Source organism: Capsicum annuum, chromosome 3 (assembly GCF_002878395.1).
Source record: "Capsicum annuum cultivar UCD-10X-F1 chromosome 3, UCD10Xv1.1, whole genome shotgun sequence".
Taxonomy (NCBI): Eukaryota; Viridiplantae; Streptophyta; class Magnoliopsida; order Solanales; family Solanaceae; genus Capsicum; species Capsicum annuum.
Window position 1 is genome coordinate 258,598,167 of NC_061113.1, and position 24,505 is coordinate 258,622,671.

General features: G+C 35.0%; 3 protein-coding genes across 6 annotated transcripts in view; 1 reads left to right on the plus strand and 2 right to left on the minus strand.

Moving 5' to 3' along the window:
• LOC107862003 overlaps nucleotides 1-7,173 on the minus strand; it is a 21,211-nt gene extending 14,038 nt beyond the window's left edge. Inside the window, exon 1 of the mRNA XM_016707426.2 lies at nucleotides 6,735-7,173. Coding sequence (XP_016562912.1) covers nucleotides 6,735-6,979 — 245 coding nt within the window. The 5' untranslated portion in view covers nucleotides 6,980-7,173. The remainder of the gene's footprint in view (nucleotides 1-6,734) is intronic.
• Nucleotides 7,174-12,662: 5,489 nt separating this feature from the next.
• Nucleotides 12,663-15,461, plus strand: LOC107865853 (deSI-like protein At4g17486). Its single transcript, XM_047409922.1, has 4 exons — nucleotides 12,663-12,772; nucleotides 13,188-13,320; nucleotides 13,448-13,735; nucleotides 15,007-15,461. Exons 1-4 carry the CDS (start codon nucleotides 12,701-12,703, stop codon nucleotides 15,243-15,245), a joined length of 732 nt encoding a protein of 243 aa, XP_047265878.1. The 5' UTR covers nucleotides 12,663-12,700; the 3' UTR covers nucleotides 15,246-15,461.
• An 856-nt stretch (nucleotides 15,462-16,317) lies between these two features.
• On the minus strand, nucleotides 16,318-24,365 carry LOC107862004 (DCN1-like protein 4). 4 transcript variants are annotated; one of them, XR_001671893.2, is made up of 10 exons: nucleotides 23,906-24,365; nucleotides 21,617-21,701; nucleotides 20,449-20,523; nucleotides 20,326-20,362; nucleotides 18,039-18,122; nucleotides 17,862-17,922; nucleotides 17,400-17,506; nucleotides 16,947-17,012; nucleotides 16,638-16,789; nucleotides 16,318-16,549 (listed from the first exon to the last, which is right to left on the minus strand). XR_001671893.2 is itself a non-coding variant. In XM_016707428.2 (10 exons), exons 3-10 carry the CDS (start codon nucleotides 21,673-21,675, stop codon nucleotides 16,694-16,696), a joined length of 585 nt encoding a protein of 194 aa, XP_016562914.1. In that variant the 5' UTR covers nucleotides 21,676-21,701; nucleotides 22,018-22,156; nucleotides 23,906-24,228; the 3' UTR covers nucleotides 16,318-16,693. The 4 variants fall into 4 exon arrangements, 3 of the variants coding, with proteins under 3 accessions (XP_016562914.1, XP_016562913.1, XP_016562915.1); XM_016707428.2 differs by adding an exon at nucleotides 22,018-22,156 and having other exon boundaries at nucleotides 16,318-16,789; nucleotides 23,906-24,228; XM_016707427.2 differs by having other exon boundaries at nucleotides 16,318-16,789; nucleotides 23,906-24,325.
• Between the last annotated feature and the right edge of the window lie 140 nt (nucleotides 24,366-24,505).

A 24,505-nucleotide genomic window follows, 5' to 3' on the forward strand; every position in this document is an offset into this window, starting at 1 on the left:
CCAAATACCCAAGAGAATAACCTCACAAATATCACTTCAAAGAAGAGGTTCACTTAAAGTATTTCCCAACACAACTCTCTCACAAATACTCTCTACAAAGAAGAAAACAAACACAACTACATCTTCTCAAATGTTGGTGTTCTTCCCAAAATGGTGTTGGTGTACTGAACAAAGGAGCTGAGGGCTCCTTATATAGGCAGGTTTTGTGCCTATTATACGCAAGCAATGACATATAACAATTGCAATGTCAAATATTGCAATTGACAGGCAAAAAAAAAATTTGACAACAATAAACATGCAGTAATCTTGACTTTGAAAATTCTGCATATGGGGCTGGACCCCACAAATCTCCCCCTCCAGTCCCATGCATCTGAAGGAGGTATCTCCATCTTTTTAGAGAGATTTAGTATAATACTAGATCTCGCCTTTTAATAAAGGCTATCAAACTAATTTCTCAACGTAAGTCTTTGTTGTAGTCATTTTGGCTACTGAAAAAACTTGGTTAGATCCGGCTCTAATACCAATTTGTTAGGATTGAGAATCCCGGATAGTGCGGAATTAAACAAAGTAATCAATTAAAGACGATAACAAAGACGATAACAAAGACGATAATAACGATGAGTTGAGAAAATAAAGGAAACACAAGTTTAACGTGGTTCAGTTAACTTGACCTACGTCCACAACCAAAAGGAGGAGCAACTTTACTAAACACCAACGGAACAAAAGAGAGTACAAAGACACAAAAGAGAGTACAAAGACACAAAAGAGAGTACAAAATTAGAGTAATTGAATACTCTAATATCCCAAATACCCAAGAGAATAACCTCACAAATACCACTCCAAAGAAGAGGTTCACTCAAAGTATTGTCCAACACAACTATCTCACAAATACTCTCTACAAAGAAGAAAACAAACACAACTACATCTTCTCAAATGTTGGTGTTCTTCTCAAAATGGTGTATTCTTCTAAAATGGTGTGTTCTTCAATTGAGCTGAAGCTCTCAATTTATAGGAAAGAATTGCTCCCATTAATGTCATCAATGACAGCAAAGAACCATGCAATGTCATTGCTTACCTATTTTTGAATTTGCAATTCAATATTGGCAACTAGAGAAGATAATGTGCAGATTTTCTCTTCTGCCAAAGGTTGAGAAAGTCTTGTCATACTTTTGAAAAAATTAGTCATAGCCTTATAGGGATGGACCCCACAAATCTCCTCATCCAGTCCCATATATCAGAGAGAGGTATCTCCGTCTTTTTAGAGAGATTTAGTATAATACTAGATCTCGCCTTTTAATCAAAGTTATCAAACTCCTCATCTGTCATTTTTTTCTAAAATTTTCTCCTTTCCTTGCAGTGCAATATCTGAACCATCCTGAACAAGGATAGCTTCCATTTTCAACTACCACATACCAAAGTTTGAAATCAAGACAAAATCGGGATTGACCGCTCTGATACCAATTTGTTAGGATCGAGAATCCCGAATAGTGCGAAATCAATCAAAGTAATCAATTAAAGATGATAACAAAGACAATAATAACGATAAATTGAGAAAATAGAGGAGGCACAAATTTAACGTGGTTCGGTCAACTTCACCTACGTCCACAACCAAAAAGAGGAACAACTTTACTAAACACCAATGGAAAAAAAAAGAGTAAAAAGACACAAAAGAGAGTACAAATTAGAGTAATTAAATACTCTAATATCCCAAATACCCAAGAGAATAACCTCACAATTATCACTCCAAAGAAGAGGTTCAATCAAAGTATTTCCCAACACAACTCTCTCACAAATACTCTCTACAAAGAAGAAAACAAACACAACTAAATCTTCTCAAATGTTGGTGTTCTTCTCAAAATGGTGTTGGTGTACTAAACAAAGGAGCTGAGGGGCTCCTTATATGGGCAAATTTTGTGCCTATTATATGCCAGCAATGACATATAACAATTGCAATGTCAAATATTGCAATTGGCAGGCCAACAAAATTTGACAACAATAAACATGCAGTAATTCTTGACTTTGAAAATTCTGCATATGGGGCTGGACCCCACAAATTTCCCCCTCAAATCCATGCATCTGAAGGAGGTATCTCTATCTTTTTAGAGAGATTTAGCATAATACTACATCTCGCCTTTTAATCAAGGCTATCAAACTAATTTCTCAACGTAAGTCTTTGTTATAGTCATTTTGGCTACTGAAAAAACCTGGTTAGATCCGGCTCTGATACCAATTTGTTAGGATCAAGAATCCTGGATAGTGCGGAATTAAATAAAGTAATCAATTAAAGACGATAACAAAGACGATAATAACGATAAGTTGAGAAACAAAGAAAAGCATAAGGAAAACAAAAATGAGTACAAATGAGTACAAAAATGCTAACTCCGCCGAAGCAAGTGTAACTGTTGATGAGTCTGAGGGAACACTATTTTTAGAAACTAATAATAGTTTAAAATCTAACGATGAGTGGATTTTGGATTCGGGTTGTTCTTATCATATGTGTCCCAATAGGGATTTGTTTACCACATTTGAATGTGTTGGAGGTGGAGTTGTCTTGATGGGCAACAATTCTCATTGCAAAGTTTTTGGTAAAGGTACAGTCCGAATTAGACTGCACGATGGTGTGGTGAGAACTCTCACCAATATTAGATATGTTCCTGACTTGAAGAAAAATCTCATTTCATCGGGCACTCTAAAATCTCTTGGGTGTAAAACACAGGTGAATATGGAGTTTTGAAAGTCTCTCTAGGCGCTCTTGTGATCATGAAAGCACACAGATCAGGTACGTTGTACACTTTATTGGGATCCACTGTTGTAGGTGCTGTTGCAGTTTCCACTTCAAATCAATCTGATTCCGACATCAACAAATTGTAGCATATGCGATTGGGGCATATGAGTGAAAAAGGTCTTTCCATCCTCAGCAAAAGAGGTCTACTGTGTGGACAAAGTATCGAAAAAATGGAGTTCTGCGAACACTGTGTGTTTGGAAAGCAGAAAAGAGTCAGCTTCAAATCTCCAGCAAATCTCCAGCAGTTCATCGAACAAAAGGTACTTTGGACTACATTCATTTAGATCTTTGGGGTCCTTCTCGTACCCCATCGAAAAGGTGGTGCTAGGCATATGTTAACTTTCATTGATGATTATTCAAGGAAGGTTTGGGTTTATTTCCTGAAAAACAAAAGTGATGTTTTCTTAACTTTCAAACAATGGAAAGTTTTGATTGAGAAACAAACAGGAAAACAGGTCAAGCAGCTTAGAACTGATAATGGCTAGGAATTTTGTAATGACGAGTTCAACGAATTTTGCAAAAATGAAGGAATTGCTCGACATCGAACTGTGAGGATGACACTTCAACAAAATGGTGTTGCAGAAAGGATGAACAGGACTTTCTTGGAAAGAACCTGTTGCATGATTTCAAATGTTGGGTTGACAAATGCTTTTTGGGCAGAGGCTATCTCTACAGCTTGTTATATTATCAACCGTGCTCCTTCTACACCTTTGAACTTCAAGACTCCAGAGGAAATATGGTCAGATACACCTGATAATTATTCTAACTTAAAAGTTTTTGGTTGTCCTGCTTACATGCATGTAAATGATGGAAAATTAAAGCCAAGAGCTAAAAAGTGTATTTTCCTTGGATATGCAACTGGGGTAAAAGGATACAGATTTTGGTGCCCTGATCCTAAGTCACCAAAATTTATAATTAGCAGAGATGTAACCTTTGATGAATCCTCCATGTTACATTCCAGAAAAGAGTCTTTTAGCTCTTGTACCAAGAACAAAGAGCATGATATGTATGAACAAGTGGAGGTTGAGCTTGACATACCTTCTGAGCCAAGCTCATCAACTGCGAAACAAAATACCATTGAAACTCCAGACGTTGAGCCAGAAGTTGACTTTTGAAGTTGAACCACATGAGTGTTCCATAGCAACAAATAGACCAAGTAGACAAATTCACAAACCAAAAAGGCATTGAGATTATGTTGCATTTGTTTTTTCAGTTGCACAGGAAACTGAAGAAATTGGAGAACCATCAAATTATTCAGAAGCAGTTTCTGGCGCTGATTCAGCCAAGTGGATGATTGCAATGAATGAAGAAATTGAATCTCTCCATAAGAATGGTACTTGGTCTCTTGTGATGCCGCCTTAAGGAAGCAGAATCATTGGTTGCAAATGGGTCTTCAAGAAAAAAGGATGGAATTCCAGGGGTTGAAGATGCAAGGTATAAGGCACGATTAGTTGCAAAGGGCTATAGTCAGGTACAAGGAGTTGATTTTAATGATATTTTCTTACATGTTGTTAAACATAGCTCTATTCGTGTCTTGCTTGCCTTAGTTGCCATGCATGATTTGGAATTAGAACAGCTTGATGTTAAGACAGCTTTCTTACATGGCGAACTTGAGGAACAAATATACATGCAACAACCTAAAGGATTTAAAATTGAAGGAAAGGAGAAAATTTCCAAAAAAAAAAAATGACAGACGAGGTGATACAAGAATGACAAGGAACACGAAACAAACAACCCAAAACAGTCCACAAATCACAAGATCTGAGGACTAAGATGGAGACCACTCTCGGATTTAACAACTACAACAAGAATACAAGATATGAGGGTGTATTTTAACACCCAAAACAGCCAACAACACTACAATAACGTGAAGAACAAAATGAACAACAATAACATAAGTTTTAAGATTCAAGAAAGGACCCAAATCAGTCCACTACACAACAACAACAAGACGACAACAACAAAATGTAAAGATAGGTAGTGTGATATAGATTACTACAATAACTAAGAACCTAAGTATAGATCCAACACTAAGACCCTTAATACATGTAATAACAATACCGACACTCTGACGTGGACACAAGAGAAACGTCAATCTCCCCAAGCACCTACGTTTCCAAGCCTTGAATGCAACACAAGTGAAATCCACACTTGTATCACCCTAGTTTCGGGTTGGTGGTCTTCTCTCCTTAGAGAGGAAATGTTTCAAGTGTAGTACACTCATAATATTCATCAAAATCTGATTACTAAAAAACTACATTATTCTATTTATAGTAGGTTACAAACCCCTTAGTCAAATGCTTCAATAGGTGCCCTTGGAGTGCTATGTATGGACGGTTTTGGTGTCCATTTAGGTGCTCCTTTGCACTTCATTTGCACACACCAAGTCACGGGTCTAACATACACCCTCATAAGTCCACGTACGTGATCGTACTCGTATCACGAGGAGTTTGATAGCCTTGATTAAAAGGCGAGATCTAGTATTATACTAAATCTCTCTGAGAAGGTGGAGTTGTACTAGTAGGCAACAATTTTGCAAAATTGTTGGAAAAGGTATTGTTCGAATTAAAATGCACAATGGTATTGTAAGAACTCTCAGAAATGTTAGATGTGTTCCTGAGTTGAAGAAAAATCTCATCTCTTTAGGCACTCTAGAATCTCTTGGGTGCAAATACACAGGTGAAGGTGGAGTTCTTGAAGTCTCTCGAGGTGGTCTTGTGGTTATAAAGGCACGCAAGTCTGAGACATTGTACGCACAGTTGGGATCTACTATTACAGGTGTTCCTACCGTTTCAATTTCCGATGGAGACTCATCTGATTTTGATATCATGGAATTTTGAAAGCCCCTTGAGGCTTTGTGAAGAAGGTGAAGTAAATTTACTATATTAACCAAACTCAGGCCAAGGTGGATATTTGTAATGTGGCCTTTGTTTATGCTTTGATTCACACTTGCTTTGTCAAAGAAAGTTGCTACAAAAGATTATTGGAAGATTATTTTTGGATTAGTCAAATAAAGTTGCTACCAATGACTTTTTTGGAAGATTATCTTTGGATTTGTCAAACAAAGTTGCTACCAAAGATTTTGTTGTAAATTTCACCCATTCACATGCAAATGTTGAAATTTACATCTTCCGTTAACATCATGGATGACATAAACAAGCTCATTTTCATCTCTATAAATAGGGGAGAGTTCTTTCACTTTGATTAAAAAACAAACCATCAACATTTGAGAAGATGTAGTTGCGTTTGTTTTCTTCTTTGTAGAGAGTATTTGAGAGAGAGTTGTGTTGGGAAATACTTTGAGTGAACCTCTTCTTTGGAGTGATATTTGTGAGGTTATTCTCTTGGGTGTTTGGAATATAAGAGTATTTAATTACTCTAATTTGTACTCTCTTTTGTGTCTTTGTACTCTCTTTTATTCCGTTGGTGTTTAGTAAAGTTTCTCCTCCTTTTGGTTGTGGACGTGGACGTAGGTCAAGTTGACCGAACCATGTTAAATTTGTGTCTCCTTTATTTTCTAACTTTTCGTTATTATCGTCTTTGTTATTATCTTTAATTGATTACTTTATTTAATTCCGTACTATTTGGGAAACAGCCTCTCTACTCCTTCGGGGTAGTGGTATGGACTGCGTACATTTTACCCTCCCCAGACCCCACTATGTGGGGAATATGACCCCACTATGTGGGAATATGACCCCACTATGTGGGAATATACTGGGTTTGTTGTTGTTGTTGTAATTCCGCACTATTTGGGATTCTCGATCCTAACACAGAAAGCACAAAAGAGGTCGCCTCAGCTATAATACTGGCTTACTTAATTCAAAATCAGGAGCAAAAGTGAACTTAAAGCATGTCAATGTACAAAACAGGAATGTAACATGAAATAGATATGCATACAAGTAGGCACACTGTTCGATAAAATGTCAATGAGAAACCTTTATAAAAGTACCCGAATTTCTTCTTCTTCGGTGGCTCCGTAAAAAGCATTTTGGCAGCAGTCATAAAGTCAAGGGTCTCCAGTTGCTTGTACGCATCCTTCCGACTTAAAGCTACGGCGTTTTCAACTTCCTTGTTACTATTACTACTAACCTTGCCGTTGTTGCTACAGCTGGTAATTGCCTTGTGGTTACTGCAAAGTGTTCGGATTGTAGATCGTCTGGAAAGACGGACCAAAATTCTTCTACCGCTAAACATCACATTTCACCGATCAAAAGAGAAGCCAGAAGCCGGCGGCGTGACGGCGGCACGGACTAAATTTCTTTTGAAAAATGAACCGGGATTAAACCGGACTTGCTATTCGGTTCTCAAGCCGACGGTCCAGTGGGGTCCGATGTTATATTTGGCTCTTGAATTAACTCAGGGTGTGTTTGGTATGATGGAAAATATTTTCATTGGAAAAAGTTTTCCCGGAAAATAAGTTAGTTTTCTACTTATTTTTTTATGTTTGGTTGGTGAGTGAAAAATATTTTATGGTGTTTGATTGGTGGGTAGAGAATATTTTTTAGAAAAATATTCTCTAGTGTTTGATTGGTGAGTAAAAATATATTTTTTAGAAATATCAGTGTCTCTAACAACTCAACAATTTGTAAGAAATAATTTAAGCATAACAAATAATATCAATATCAAATACTAAAATACTACAATCGCTAAATTTAAGCAACTATTAATTAACAAATATAGGTGATACTTTTCAACATTTTGTCCGGACAATCTCAAGATACTACAATCAATAGAAATATAACGGAACGGCAAGCTTATTCAACCTCGTGAAACATGTTACATCGATAACAAGATGAAATATGCAATTAGCAAAAGTAACATAGGTAAATCTTCCTCTATGAATATGAAAATAACAATACATTCAGCGAACATTGGAAATGAGAAAAATTCGAGCTTCACTACTTTTTATTTCAAGTAGTGAAAAATTGAAGCAAAGTACAGTGAAAAATATTTTCAAGTAATGTAAATTTTTTAGAAATATGAATTTTTTTGAGTCATGTAAATATAAGTGTTGTTAGGGTGGAAAGAGAGGTGGGGTAGGGGTCATAAATCAAGGAAGTCATTTTCTGGAAAATGACTTCTCTTGGCCCACGAGGGAAATCATTTTCTATCAAATTGAGAAAAATGAGTTGATGTGGAAAATATTTTTCCAACATTTCATTGCAATCAAACAAAGGAAAATAGGAAAATCTTTTCCAGAAAACATTTTCCATCATACCAAACACACCCTCAATTAATGAAGGTTTTTTTTTTGTCTGGATAATCTTATTTAAGTAAAATTGGACAGAATTTGAAATAAAATTGAGATTGATTAATTAAGCTTTTTAATTCAAACAATGTAATATATTTATTTGTACTTTGTAGAAATGGGTTAATCATAGTATGGGGATTATAATTAATCGAAAATTGATATAGTCTAAATCTAAAATTGATATAGTCTTAGTAAAACAATTGTTTGTCATAATAAGTTAGTCAAAATTAATAAATATAATGTGATTAATAATTGTAGACTTATTTTAAAATTCAAATATTATATCAACATATTATAGGATATTTACAAAATGAAATGGCAAAATTATCAAAGTATTTTTTGGAAAATGATTTCAAACTTCAAAGAATTATTTATCTTACATTATTTGAAATATAAAAAGCTTAAATAGTTAATTTAAATATGGAGAGCAAAAATTGATTAGCAATATGAATCGTTATTATTCTTCCTCGTGTTCTAATTTATTGAAGAATTCAAAAATTCTCCTCCATGAAATTATTAGGATTAGTTATGATTATGATGAGCTTTGTTCATGAAGATTTGCTAAGAAGTAAGAACATCATGAATTTTGATAAATATCCTCATGCTTCATGAAATGTCCAATTGATCACTCGTCAAGTTTTGATTAGATTAATATTATGCATTTTCTTTAAGACTACAGACATTATGCCATAACGATATGATTTTTAATTTAAACCAGTCCTACAAACTATGACATATGACTTTACATGATTTTACAAGATAATGTACATGACTTGAATAATATTTTATGGGCTTTCAAGCCATGAAGCCAACCACGATCTTTGAGCTTTTTAGATTAAGGTTGACTTGTGATTATGAACTTTTGGATGGAACTATATGAACATGAAATAAAGAGTGTAAAATGGTTAATCGAAAAGTTATAAGTCTCTATGACAAGCGTATGAAACTATATTTGCTGACATAGGATTTGGATCGTATAATTGAGTCGGGTGTATTCTCTATAGTCTATATTGCTCAACGAGGCGTTATTATGGATAACTTGATTGCACGGCTATGTTATGGATGTCTATTACCCAACAAGCTATGTAGTGTCTTAGTTTGATTATGGTTGAAGTTGAAGTTAGATTTTATGTGCTCACGTGATGGATTATAAAGATTATACTAATAAATTTTCAGAATGAACTGATGAATGATAAATACAAACGTAATGTCAACCTAATGATTGCTATGCCTTTTTGTCTTTCACCATTGCTATAATTTTGATTTTTCTTAGTTGCTCTCTTTTTATTCATGTTCATTCTACCTTTGCATATGTATAATTTCATATGCACTCGCATATCTTTACTTTGGGTGTTGCATTTCACAAATGCAGATTCAGGTGCTCAAACAAGCAATCAGATTGACGTTAAGATCTACATACTTAGCTTTTGGTAAGCTTCTCTTTCCTTATGGGACACAACATCTCATCTTGCTTTGTTTAGTTATGATCATGTCGGAGATTTTGTCCTGGTAAATTGCTTTGGAGAAAGATTAAGAATGTCCATTAAAAGGAGCAGACCGATGGGGTCTTAGTCCCTAAGTTATCGCGTTATTCCAATTTCAGTCCCTGGGATATCTAACTAAACATTTTTAACTTTCACTTAAGTAGTGTGTTATTTTAATCTTTGGGTAACAAATTTCATCAAATTAAATGGAATGATAACTATCAACAAGACACTGTGGACATAGTATATTCAAGTTTTCATTTAAACATTAGTTGTTTGAATAATAAATAGATAATTGAAGGTTAAAAGTGTCTTATTAAAAGTTATCACTTAGTTTAATTTGATGAGATATGTTAGTCAAGAGTCAAAATAGCACGCTTTGCTTAATTGAAGATTAACCGTGCTTAGTCGAATATCATAGAAACTAGATTTGAAATAACACGATAAAACAAGGCTAAAAATGTCATTCCCTCAATTTATTTAGTTGTGATCAAAGGTATAGATAGACGAGTCTAACATGCTCCTATGTTTTGCATTTCAACTTTGATCTTGGAGTCATTACATAAATAGTGAGTTATTGATACTTATTTATAATTTAATGAAGAATGTTTTGTAGGTCGTATATTTTGAAATTCTTTCATTTGTAAGAATGCTTTATATATCATGTCATGATAGTGGCCCGCTTGGACAAGTTAAGGCACCGAGTGTTGATTTTGTTCAGAATCCAGGCTCGTAGCTAGTGTGGCAATGATCCTACAAAGAAAATTGCACGTGTTATACTTCAAATGAGCCGATCTTTAATTTTTGCCTTTTACAAGGACTAATCTTTAGTATTTTGCCTTCAACAATCAAACTTATGCATGGACTAATCTTTAATATTTTGCTTTCAACAATCAAACTTATGCATAATGAGACGTAAGTCTTTAAAAAGTTTGGCCCGTATATATATTTGTTATTAAAGATAAAAATTAAAGACCAACACAAAATAAGATTAAAAAATGCAAATGAATAACTCCTCATGTAGATTGCAGATCGCGTTAACCGATCTACATGGGGATCACGGAAGATTAAATCTGTGACAGTAGATAATTATACATATAATCATTGCTCCTCTCAGTAAAGTAACTTTTTCACACCAATTTGTTACCCCATTTTGAGACATCAAACAATTATTATTATCATCAAATAGTTTAATCCACTAATTTTAAGATGACCATAATAATTTTTTTAATCTATTTGTTTATTAAAGAATGAATTCAAAGTTTCAACTATTCGCTTGACCTCTTCGAAAAGAAATACAAAATTAAGAGTAGTGATTAAGAAAGGCAGTTGACTTAATTAGGATAAAAAAGGTAAACGAACTATAAAGAAAATTTTTACTTTGCTTTTTTCTTGTATCTCTTCATTCTCAGATTCTTCTTGTTGGGGAAACTATAATTGCTTCAAAAAATATCCTCTATGTTTAAGAGACATAAATAAATAAACTACCCAAAAGAATTTAATTTCAATATTTTTTTTTTCCTATAACAAGGAAGAAAGAGATAATCAAAATTACTTTTTTCAATAATCTGTTCTTTTTACTCTCGAGCTACTTTTTTGATTTTCTTTATAGTTCTTGTTGAAAATTAAATATCAGAATTTGTTAAATACTTAATGGAGATGAAAAAAAAATACTCACTTTTATAGTCTCATGTTTGGACATGAAAACAAAAAGAAAAAAAAAATTATCAAAAAGAATTTAAAATAGCATATGATTATACATTAGACTATTTTTTTTAATAATTAAAAAAAATTAAAGATGAATTTCAAGTTTTTAAAAAGGATTCTGATTGTCATTAAATAACTAAAATTGTTTAAATTAAAATTCATGTAAGTGATTATTTAGATCTAATCTCAAATATGAAAGACCATTTTTATCATTTTCCAGATTCAATAGTATTGTAATTTCCATATTAGTAATCTCACTCTTTGAAGGTAGTTATATTATTATCCAAGATGACATGATATCGTAAGAGTTCTTGTAAATCCTCACGAAAGAAAAAAAAAAAGTTCTTGTAAGCAATCATTCAACTAGGGCTTTCTTTATCAAAGAAGTTTATTTTTATGTGTATAATTTAATAGGAAGTCATTTACGATAAAAATTCATTTCTAAAAGAATGAAGTACGCGAGAAAGATGAGAAATTTGGAATCACTAAAAAAAGAAGACGACAGAGGAGTGAAATAGTTTTTTTTTGTAATTGTATTGGGATTTCAATTCTTCCAATTTTTAAAGTCGGTTAATTTTTTTCTTACTATATATTTTATTATTGTCGACATTGATATGTAGAACGAGATTCTATCTTTATTCTCGTTCGATTAATCAGTTGATCTTCAAAAATCCATCAAACTATGGAGTAAATGATTTCAATGAATATTCGATTCTTTCTTCAGTGTGGCCATAATGTGATACCTAAACCAGTAAACCGAATACCTATTACAAGCAGAGCAATCAGAAAATGTGTAACAAACGAGAGTCGATCAAACTCATATTAAAGATCATGATCGATTACGATATTATAAGTTTTTCTTCTTGACCGAATGTATAATCTTCATTAATTGCTTCATTTTTTATATGAATTTACTAGCAAGTTTAATACAAATAGACACATAAAAGACTTTTTTCACAAAAATTTATAACAAAGTACTATACTTTGCTAATATTAGGATAAACAAAGTTTCTTTATATTAAGAATAATTGAAGATAAAGTTTCCATAATCATTCCATAACACTAATGAAAGTCCCCACCAAAGATTTGGTGAGTGAATGCCATATCGCCCCTTCCTTCATATAATTAGTAGTTTTTGATTTTGAGTCTTGAATATGAAATTTTTTTTGGAAGGAATACTTTCTTAGAATGAGCTTTATGTGATGCAAAATCAAACTAACTAGATTTCAATATTGATATCGAATATCAAATGCAAAATTCCCATCCCAAAGCAGTAATGATTGTCGTCATCAAAGGATATCGTGTTGTGAGTTGTTTTTTTTTTAATTAGAATTTTTTGATTTTAAACCTCGAATATAGAAATTTTTTGAAGAAAATGCTTCTTCTAAATGAATCCAATATGACGCGAATCCAAATTAACCGAACTTCAATACCGATAACTAACATTGAACACAAAACCAAACACATAAAAAAATGAAATCTCCATCCCAAAATATTATCATAAGGAACATACTCCAGCGCTTCCCACTGGATATCATAATGAGTGTACGTTACTTTCTCCCAGAAAAATCGATTTTTCAAATTTTAAATTCACTAATTATATGAAAAAAAAAAAAAAATAAATAACTAGATCACCCTACAGCTCAGATTCCTAAGTTTCCAATCTTTATTTTTAAGCTTTCCCCAAATTCCCTCTCAAATTTTTATATATATAGAAAAAAGGCCTCTTTCTTTTTATGTACTTTCTGCATTTGATATTAGTATAAAAAATCTCACTTTCCTCCAAAAAATTTTACGGCGCTGCACCTTAACGCCGCTGCTAATATTAACCCATAGTTCTCCTTTAAGATGCCTGAATTTTGTTAATTAGTAAAATTCAATGTGGCTGTTTTTTTTTTTTTTGTTAAATTTTTTTTTTTTTAGCTATGTTATAGAGTGAATATTTGGGTTATGTGCGAAGATGTTGTGCAGAAAGAATTCAGTTAATTGTGGCCGTGGATCGGTGCCCGTGTATCTAAACGTATACGATTTAACTTCTATTAATGGTTATGCTTATTGGTTTGGTCTTGGTGTTTACCATTCTGGTGTTCAAGGTCAGTAATTGCTTTTGTTGTTGTTGAATTGTACCTGAAATTTTTATAGATCTAGGCGAGCTAAATTTGAATAGGAGGTGTAAATAATTTTTTGAGGAATTGGATTTGATTTATTTATTTTTGTTAGTTCATGGAGTAGAGTACGCATTTGGAGCTCATGAGTATCCAACGACGGGCATTTTCGAAGGGGAACCGAAACAGTGCGAAGGATTTACGTTTAGGAAGGCGATTTTGATTGGATGGACAGAGATGAGTGATGGAGAAGTGAGAAGAGTAATGGAAGAGCTTGCTGAGAAGTATAAGGGAAATGCTTATAATCTTATAAGCAAGAATTGCAACCATTTCTGCAATGATGCTTGTCTCAAACTGACTGATAATCCGATTCCTAGTTGGATAAATCGACTCGCACGAATCGGTGAGTTTCTTAATCGATCAATTAATAGTTAGCTATGTTTATGTTGGATTTTTTGTTTTCTTTTGAGTTTTATTGTTCTCTTTTGCAGCTCAATTATCTTTGTTAATTAATCAGTTTTTTCACACTGAAAAATAGCTTAATTGGAAATTGTTACAACCTCATTTATGTTAGGAATATTATTTAATTTCATTGCATTTTTTTTGTGGTTATTGTTCCTTTTTAGTATGCTCGTCGTGCTTTTTTTAGTATTTTCCCACCTTAATTTATATGGTATCATTTAACTTGATACAAAATTTAAGAGAAAAGACTTTTGAAATTTATGGTATAAAACACTTTTTGACTGCTTGTATAACTATAAATTATTTCATTAAAGATAAAAAAAGAAAATTAAAATTAAATTATTTCCAATTATAAAAATGTGACATTTTCATGGGACGGAGAAGTTAGAAAGTGTGTCTCATAAATTGGAATAAAGAGAGTATTATTGATCCGTTTGGCCATGAAAATAAAAAACGTATTCACTTTATTTGATATTTTTGAAGTTAAAAATAGAGTTGAAGTTGTGTTTGGTCATAGTATTTTCAAAAATATTTTAGACTTTGAATATACTTTTTTATAACGTGATAGGAAAAATTGTGTGCAAAAAAAGTGAAAACACCTCAAGAGGTGCTTTTCAAAAGACCAAAAATTGTGGAATCGTATTCCGGAATACGTTTTTGGTTTTCAAGGCCAAACAAGTATATTTCGGAATAAAGTGAAAATGTATTCCAAAATATTGTGAATAATATTTATAGCGAAACGCCTACTGTGTAAGGCTTCTTCCCTCCCTCCCTACCTCCCTTTATTTTATTTTTTCCAACTTGCTTTGTAATGCTTTTACTTGGATCGAGGGTCTATCGAAAAGCAATCTCCATCGCTCTGTATACACACTATCCTTTCTAGATTACACTAGGGGAATTACACCGGGTATAGTGTTGTTGTTAGGAATTAGTGCCACCATGAGTTTATGTGGACCCAAATATACCTTGGTAGCTATTCAAGTAGTAGAGTGTATTAAACGTCCTATTCCCAATTGAAAAGTTTCTTCTAATTAAAGCATGTATGTTAAGGAATTACTTATCCAAAAAGTTTACTTCATGCTTGCTTTATGTGATTAAAGTATTGTTCTGATTCTTTACAAATTTGGTCAGCTTCTGATTTCTACAAGCATAAGATCTATGAGAAAATGTGCTTAATTTGAGAACCAATGGCGTCTTAATTCTTGCTGGTAGGTGTACTTTGCAATTGCTTAGTTCCAGCGAGCTTGAACCAGACCAAAGTTGGCCACAATCGTATCGAAGGCAAGCCAGGTGAGGGGGAAAAGAAGAAACTTAGAAGCCGCTCTAGAAGGCTGACTCAATCATCTCCATCTTCCTCGTGTTCTCCTCCGCTTGTCACAACTACAAGCAACAGAAGCCGAAGCAAAAGCCCGGTGCCTTCATCTGCACCATTGATATCCAATTCAATATAGATTTCTTCATGAAGAAGAAGACGGCTGCTTTGCATGTTTTGTTTCTGTTGTACAATTGATTCTTTTGCACCTTACTTCATAAACACTTAAAGCTGTTCAGGAAGCCCTGAAAATTCTGTGCATGAATTGGGTATAAACTTCTTTGCTTATTATGATAGCTGCCAATTTTGGACCCAAGCAAACATAATATAAAATGCTGCAGCATCTCATCAGCTTAATGAATTTGTTTGGTTTATATTACAAGTCACAAGGTCTTAAGAGTATGAGTGCATCAAAATTCAACGAGAGTTTTTGACATAAAATTATTAAGCTATAAGGGATCGTTCGGTATACGAGCGATCAGGGATAATAATCCCGAAACAAAGTGCAAAACTATTTTATCCTATGTTCGATTAGGAGTATTAATTAATTTCGAAATTATTTATCCCATCATTTAAATAACATAAGATATTCCAATCTATGAAATGACTTTTCTTTTATCTCATTCCACATGGCAAACAACCCCATAATAGTTCAACAATCCTCTTGATTCTAGAGCACTGCTTTTTCTTAGAAGTTCTAGGGGTTAGTGAAACACAGTTCAAAATTCAATGACCCTTCTACCATTTTCCACTTAAATATTAGAGTTTTGTCTGCGGTGGAGTTCAGACCCATACCTAACTTACACATCACACATTGTATGATCTAGTGCTGCCTCCTGACCAAGCAACACTTGAAAACAGAAGGTCCTACTTTGGTTTGTAAGCTTGAAAACTAAAGGGATTCATGGTCAAGGGGACTAGGAATCCATTGTGTGCTTTTCCTTTCACAGAATAATAATTATATGCCTTTCTGCAGCTTTCGGCAAATTATCAAGCCTCCTTTTTCTTTGGTTATACCAAATACATCCCCAATTTGTCAACCAATGGCTTTATTCCCTCGCCCCCATATTAGTCTTAAAGTCTTAATGTTTTACCTGAAATTGGACCCACAATCTTACCGACCCATCACAAATTGGTACTTAAAAAGGTCATTAGTCATGACACTATCTACCAAAACCTACCAACGAATATGGTTACAATAGATTCGTGAGTTGAACCAAACCCACACTTTTATACTGAAAGGAAGATACCAATAACAGTAACTTTGACCTATATGCTATTCCTGTTGAACACGAGTAGTTATCTGAAAGAATAGATCTGCTTATCATTCTATATCTTAGCATACAAGTTGTGGCGGGGAACATAAAAAGGAGTAAGAGAAAGAAGAAAAGAGCATTTTCAGAACAATGGTATGCGCAGCTTGATGTGCAGCTTGAAAGACTCCTGCATGGGAATGATACCGTATATTATCAGCAAACCCGTCTCGAATAAATTTCAAGATTCATTCTCTGTTTGGAAGCAGAAACCATACTTCGCATTAACAAATAATATTTGGTGCATACGGTGACATGCTGAACAGCAGTGCTCTTAGCCCTGCTTTGCTCTCATAGACTCGACAAAGTTATCCAGGATCAGTGGCCACGCAAGGTTCGAGTCATAATTGCTCAAGTCTGGAAAACTTATCTGTTACGCGCAAAAACATCAAGATAGAAGATTAAAGAGTTTAATCTTAACATTCAGACATCAAACTCACTAAAAGGCTACAACCAGATTGCTCGTGTAAGATGATGATACAAAATAGGACATTCCAAGAAATTAGCTAAGTGAACTGAAGATTTACCTCGTTAACAAACCTAAAAAATCCCATCCATTGATCCATGTTTATAACCTTGTAATCAGTCTGCGTCTGCATCAGTAACCAAGCATGTAAGAGTACTGCATTATTAGTATAATTTAGAAGGATCTACTCTGACTCTTCTTAACTTTTTGGGGTTTTAAAATATGAAACAGTGACTAAAAGCAGCATGATTTTTAACGGGACAATCCCCTTTTACAGGGAGGTCAATGAGCATCCACTATAGAAAAGAAGCCATAGATTGCAGCTGCAAGGTTTCAGTCAAACTAATGGTTTTCACCATAAAAAGAGCTCCAAAAGTATCCTAAAGGGCATTGTCAGATTCACCCAGTAAAACTAACAATTGTATTGTTCATGTACCCTGCCGACCAAATGGACATTTTAAGTGAACTAAAATAGGAGTATAAAATAGCAAGAGGAGCACAGAGTAAAACTCACCCTCAAATACTGAACAAGACTGTCAACTTGGGGCCGAAATTGAGACCCTAAAACGAGATCCAGCAGCAGACAAATGCTCTCAATGTCTATGCTCTTCTGCTTCTCCTCTAGGAGAGAGTGAAGAAAAAAAAGGAAACTGGTAATCAGAAGAAAAGAAGACAGTGAAAGATGCAATTTAATTTCCCAACTTTCATAGCCAGCCTCCGGAACTTGCAACAAATGGGATAACAATTTAAGAAATAGGTACTACATGGAAGCAAAAACGAAACCAGCATAAGAGGACATTCTGTTCTTCCCAGCTCCATAGCCTTATATTTAATCATATGTTTTAAAATGTTATAAAGCTATTCTATTCTGTCTCATCTTTGTTCTCTTTCAGTCCAAAACTGACCAATTAATCTTCCCCTCCGTGAATTAACACAAGTTAATGTTACATAACAGGTGACAGTGGTAGCACCATACCTGTCAAGCAGTACTGAAATGCGTAGGAGTAAAAATCCACAAAATTTGATGGCCTTCTAACCTTTTAGAGAAAGGAAAAAGTGGATCTTAGTAGGAGTAGAACAACAACCCTTCTCACAGCAGAAGGGCACCCAAAAATTCACTTAGCATGCGCAGAAGTTGAAATATGATACGTACCTCCCTCTCAAGTTCTGGAAGTGCTTTCTTCAATTTCTGAATCGTGTCGGCTCTTAATGCTTTGAGGCCCTTCCGCCACTCGTTCTAGTAGCCAAAGCAATGGTGAGTTAATGTCAAGAAGCATACAAGCAAATATAAACTAAATAAGATATCAAGCTGAAAAGTAGAGGGCAACTGCATAACAAAACAACAATTTAATGGGTTCAAATCATTATTTCAGATTTCCAGAAGAATGAGCAGGAAAATTTTTGTTGATCATGCCAAATCACACATTCTACAATGACCAAAAAACTGAAATAGCCGCACTCCCAGGAAAAGCTGATACATGTATCCTTCTTGCATTTTAATAAGTGACGGGCTTCTACTGTTAGCTCAATGGAGTACAAATGCCATAGCCTAACCTCACTTTGGCACAAATAGATCTGTGTGCTAACTAAAACTGATTGGACCAACAACAACTCGAGCATACAAATAAATAAACGTAAAGATCCAAATAACATACCATGAGTGATGCTACACTACAATATCAAATCAATGCATGACTTTCAATAGTGTAACAGATTTAACTTTAACTAATATTCAACTTGATTTTCCTACAATAAGCAGCTTTTTTTTATGAGGATGGTGTCTGGTCCAACTTGCAGGTACCTCGAGAAAAGCTGGGTATTAGAAAAACAAATGACCATCGCATTACAATGCGGTGCATCATGGATTCAATCATTAAGTGAGATAAGCAAACTTTATAGGAAGTGGAAGCTCGTCTCAGGGGTGTTGTGTGATAAGAGGGTGCCGCCTAAGCTTAAAGGCAAATTCTACAGGGTGGCCGGCCATGTTGTATGGAGCGGAATGTTGGCCAGTCAAGAACTCTCACATTCAAAAATTGAAGGTGGCGGAAATGCGGATGTTGCGTTGGATGTGTGGGCTTAATAAGGGTGATAGAGTTCAAAACGAGACTATTCGGGAAAAGGTTGGAGTGGCTTCGGTGGAGGACAAGATGCGGAAAGTCCGATTGAGATGGTTCGGGCATGTGATGAGGAGGGGCACGGATGCCCCGATTCGTAGGTGTGAGAAGCTTGCTTTGGATGGTTTCAGGCGAGGTAGGGGTAGGCCGAAGAAATACTGGAGAGAGGTGATCACGCGGGACATGGAGCAGTTACAGCTCACTGAGGACATGACCCTAGATAGAAAGATCTGGAGGACGCAGATTAGGATAGAAGGCTAGTGCCAATTTGAGTCGTTGGGGTAGGGCATTACTTGGTAGATGTATTATTCTTGCTAGGACACTTTGTTGCATGCTTTATTACGAATTTGTTTACTATTCTTTGTTTATTATTCCTTATGGGTGACGTATTTATGTCTTGACATCTTGTTCCATGCTTTATTAAGTATTTGTTTATTATTCCTTGTCTTGAGCCAGGGGTTTATCGGAAACAACCTTTCTACTTCTCCTGAAGTAGTGGTATGGACTGCATACATCTTAACCCCCCAGACCCCACTATGTGAGAATACACTGGGTTTGTTATTGGTGATTCACTTAATCTTGTTAAATAGGTGCTTTTATAGTCTACTTTAAAATCATCAGTTCTGCACCCGTATAAATCTAATTCCAAAAATTAAAAAGTGGTAAATGCACAGTATGTAAAACTCACCTGAAGATCTGATTCAAATACAATATACTACACAAAAGAGTATCTCTGCATATAAAGGTCTGAACATGCTCAGATAGGCATATTGAAGTCACAGGTGGCAAAAGCATAACTCTAAATTCCAATTACGATCATCCCAAGAAAGAAGATGAAAAACCGCCTATCAATTCCTCCATTTAACTCACTAAGTTTCCTGGGAACGGCTCAGCCAGGGAAAAACTGTGACTGTAAACCTGCCTAACCATTGCCCATTTCCTATTTTCTTACTCTGCTTATCAGGGTTAAGAGTGGTTTAGCATTAAAAAAACTTGAGACTTAAATCAATTTTTCAGCACCCTCCACCCTTTGGTACAAACTTCCTAAGATAACAAGCCCAGTCATATGCCTGGAAAACAAATGCCAGCCTTCTTTGACAACAACAATGTACCCACTAGTGGGGTAACCAGCCTTATTTGATAGTTACAGTAATTGAATTAGCAGCCATAACAGAAAAGACGAATTTGCCATTTCCAAGTATAGAAAAAATAGAAATACATGAAAGGAAGGAACAAAAGCTACCCGTGAAGCATTGAAGAGGATGATAGAAACAGCAAAAACAGTGTAGAAAAAAGCTAAAGTAATATACCAAACCAAATACATACCAGGGAAAAGTATCCTTGTTTTTCGGACTGCATTTTCCTAAAATTCAAAGTTACTGTTATTAAACCTCTGAAGATCCATGATACTTCATACAAACTAACAAGTTTGAGCATAAGGAATTTTACCATGCAAGCATCAATACCCTGACATCGGTATGCTCGACTTCCAAATCGGAACAAAGAAACTCAATTCCTTCAGGGCTGGCCATAAAATATATAAAGCACGTTAATCGATTGTCATACAAGGAACTTAAATAAGGCGGTTAATCTGCATTAAAGGTTGAAAGAGTTGGATGACAAATTTAGAGGGGATCCAGAAGTCATTGAACCCACTTACCATTGAGTTAGTGGGATCAAAAAATCTATATTTGTCCATATTTAGCAGATTTCTTAGTATACAATATACATACATGGTTTGATCCAAAGCTAGTGCATACAGTTGAACCCATACCTTATATTGTAGATCCACAAATATCCATAATTTTCTTCTTTGTTTTTTTCACGCATAATCTTCTTGCATAAAAATCTTAGATTTCCTTCCGGGGAGCTATGTTGCTCTGTGCAACCCAGAATTTGAAGACCGCAGGGGCACCATTATTTAACATAGATGCTAGCGAAACTTCCAATGACGATGGTGGGATGATGCCGTACTGGACTGCTCACGAATGACGTGAACAGTGCCGAAAATACAAGTATATAGGTCAAATATGGACAGTCTAATACTGAGACTTCGTCATCGTTGAAACAATTGAGAGTGATATCTCAATGGTCAAGGATGTGCAAATTGCACAAATTGTTGCAAGTTCCATTCTCGGGTACAAAATTCGCCCCTTACTACTTTTCTTAACAAAATAGGTCCAAAAATGGATGATGTCATTCAAATAAGGAACATCTATTGGAAAGTGACATTAGGGAATCGATCGAGGGTCACAACGGATGGAGGTCACGGCTTCAATCAGTGCACCAAATCCACTTATGTTTATTAGGGTGCACATTTAAAAATATATTAACTTCTCAAGATTACTACATATGCAGATTTTTTTTTCAAAGTTAACGGGTGCACGTGACCCCCCAGCTTATACGTGAGTCCTCCACTGCATCTCAGATCCTCTAGAATACACTACTTTTGGAGGATCCCGCATGTACCTGACAACATTCTTAAAGAGTCCGAACAATATAGCCGTGAAAGATAGATTATTAGAAGTGCAAACAACAAAAGATGACTTGTGATACTGGGAATATATAGAATATGAACTACACTGACTGGGAAATAAAAATGGTAATGCATACTTACTCAATCATACCAGACGAAGCACTGGCATATACATAAAATAATTGATCGATACGTTCCATCTCCTTACTTGCTGCTTTACTCGATGCTGAAGCAAATTGAAAACAAAGTGAGAATGCAGCTACAGTGCATGTGCTATATTTCAATCATAGAATATAAATGAAAAAAAGAACATTGATGCCCAAGAGGTCTGAATGAATAAGTAGAATAGTTCTGAAGCACTATGAAAATGCTTCAGCCGATAAAAGACAAACACCAAATCAAATGGGCCACCAAATTGATTTTATTGAAGATTTAAATACAACAGAAAAATAAATTCAAAAGCATCTAGATGTAGACAATGAATATGTAGATACACCAAAAAAAATTTCTTTTAGATGGCCAAAAATCAGTCTGGATCCAACCTTAAGGACCAACCACAGCCTCTGAAACTCAAGGATAATGAGCCTACCCCTCTAACCGCCTCCACTTAAAAACCAGGCTTAGCTTGCATGACTCGAACTCGCGACTAAGCCACAAGTCCCTCCACCTTTGCCACTTGAACTGATCCAGCCATAAGCCACACGTGAGAAAAAAATTACCAATACCTCGACTAAATTTGAATCAAAATCTCTTACTGTTTCACCTATTTCATTAATTGTTAAGACCAATTACACAAGAAACTGAGTGTTTTATTTGCTAGCATTTTTAATCTTTTTCTATTAGCACTACTCAATCTTTTTAATTACAATATTTTAGATAGTGAATTGTAGACATTTGGAGGTAAAAGTGATAATATATGAGAAATAGCATAATACATAAGCATGGCCTTTAACTTGGCTTCAGTTGATATCTACGGCCCCCAACTTTGGATGTGCACAAATAGATTTAATACTACGGCATAACTATAGTTGTTTGATTCCCATGAAGACATGTCTCAAAAACTCTTGACACTTCACTCCAGCGTGAAGTACCTTCCCCTCAACCGAGAACATTTCTAGAATTTGGAACTACTATTAATCATATCCAACAACAATAAGAACAACATACCCAGTATATTCCCACCAAGTGGGTTCTGGGGAGGGTAAGTGTACGCAGTGCATACCACTACCTCACAAATGAGATAGAGAGGTTGTTTCCGATAGACCCCCGGGTCAAAATAAAACAATCTAGACTAAGAATAATAGAAGGGCAAAATCAACATATCCATATCCAATAATACCATATACAAGATACACCAAGTAGTACACTAAAAGAAACAACATCCTAAACTCATGCTACCCTTCTACCCTAATCCACCTCCTCCGCAATTTCCTATCTAGGGTCATGTCCTCGGCAAGCTGGAGCTGCTCCATGTCCTGTCTAATCACCCTCCTCTCAATATTTCTTCGGTCTACCTCCAATATTAATCATCCAAACGTTCACAAAAATGAAAACAAAATCAAACTAAAACCAAACAAGACCAACTACATTGGCATCAAATATTACACCAGCCGGATTGACGGAAAGTGGATGATATCTTGGGGTGACCTTAATGATTACTACAGAATATGAGAGAAAACAAACTTCTACAAACAGGGTCCATTTTCTTCATATAATCTTCTTTTCGGTTTTGGGGAAGAGGGAGGTTAATGAAGATTCTTCATGATCACAATAAACTTGGCAGTTACACTATTCAACCAGTGTGATTCATCGTGTTTCAAGATTGTTACAATAACCAGACTCTAGCAGCATACTCATCACACCAGATAATTACTGCTAGTACTTACACAATCACCTTACTACCAACAATTCAATAATTCTCATCTCTAATCAAACAGCATTCAGGAAAAAATAATCAGACAACGCATTTCAAGCGCTCAATAAATCATCAGAAAAGCAATTTTCTCTATTGGGATTCTCGGTTAGCTGACTAGAAGTCGAATTATCTTGGTGGTCTAATAAAACCACTTCTTCTGTGGCTGTCTAATTTGGTGCTGCCTTTCCCACTTCACTAAGAAAGAATCTCAACATGTGGCTTTACCAGATTCTGATAAATGGACAAGTTATTACAGTAAACCCTCCGATCATGAACAGTTCACCCAACTCCCTGTAAATTTTACTGTACATGTCCCAAGATTTGGAAGCGACTAATCTGAATTGAATCATTAATTATCAATTATCTCACTCCAAATTCCACATGGTCTACAGAACTCTCTTTAGCTTTAAAGAGTGGAAGAACAATCCAGAATCACATAGGAATTCCTCAAAGATTAGATAAAATTAAATTAAAATTGTAAAGAATAGGGAAGAGGAAGAATGATGAACGATTACCAGAACGAAACAAATCGGCAGCAGGATTTGTGGAGGCAGCAGAACCAGTTAAGCCTTTCTTGGAAGAAGTCCGAGGCATATCTTGACAAAAATAATACTACTGAGTAGAGAAGGTGATGATGAAGATGATGATCCTCTCGGAGTGGACGGTGCAAAGGGACTCGAGAGAAGTGGCAACTGTAGAAGCTTAATGTATATATTTATGCGTAAAAGGCACTCTCTCAAAATACGAAGGCGGCGTACGTGTAGATGTGTGTCAGTGGAAAAAAGGAAGCTTCGCTGGCGATTGGGATCCCACCAATTGCAACTTTCACCTCAACACACGCCACCAATTTACGGTTCGTTGGTTGGTTGATTGGTTAATTGAATTTTTACCTGAATTTTCATAAGGTAAAGAAAAAAAGGAAAATTATTCTCAGTCACCAACTGCGTGCCAGCAGTTAAATTAAATACTCCCTCCGAAAATGTGTCAGATTTTTTCTTTTTAATTCATTAATAAAATATTATCTTACTTAATTAAAAATAATTTAACTGTATCCTTAATAAAATAATTTATAGTCGCATAAATATTGAAGAATTATTTTAAATCATAAATTTCAT

Excerpts from the sequence above, each read along its gene's own strand:
- LOC107865853 (XM_047409922.1), top strand. The coding sequence starts at position 12,701 with ATGAAATCTCCATCCCAAAATATTATCATAAGGAACATACTCCAGCGC. Across the intron at positions 13,321-13,447 it reads TTACCATTCTGGTGTTCAAG|TTCATGGAGTAGAGTACGCA; the intron begins GTCAGTAATTGC and ends TATTTTTGTTAG. Across the intron at positions 13,736-15,006 it reads AAATCGACTCGCACGAATCG|GTGTACTTTGCAATTGCTTA; the intron begins GTGAGTTTCTTA and ends TCTTGCTGGTAG.
- LOC107862004 (XM_016707427.2), bottom strand. The coding sequence starts at position 23,984 with ATGCCTCGGACTTCTTCCAAGAAAGGCTTAACTGGTTCTGCTGCCTCC. Across the intron at positions 20,363-20,448 it reads AGGGTATTGATGCTTGCATG|GAAAATGCAGTCCGAAAAAC; the intron begins GTAAAATTCCTT and ends TTTGAATTTTAG. Across the intron at positions 16,790-16,946 it reads TTTTTAGGTTTGTTAACGAG|ATAAGTTTTCCAGACTTGAG; the intron begins GTAAATCTTCAG and ends TGCGCGTAACAG.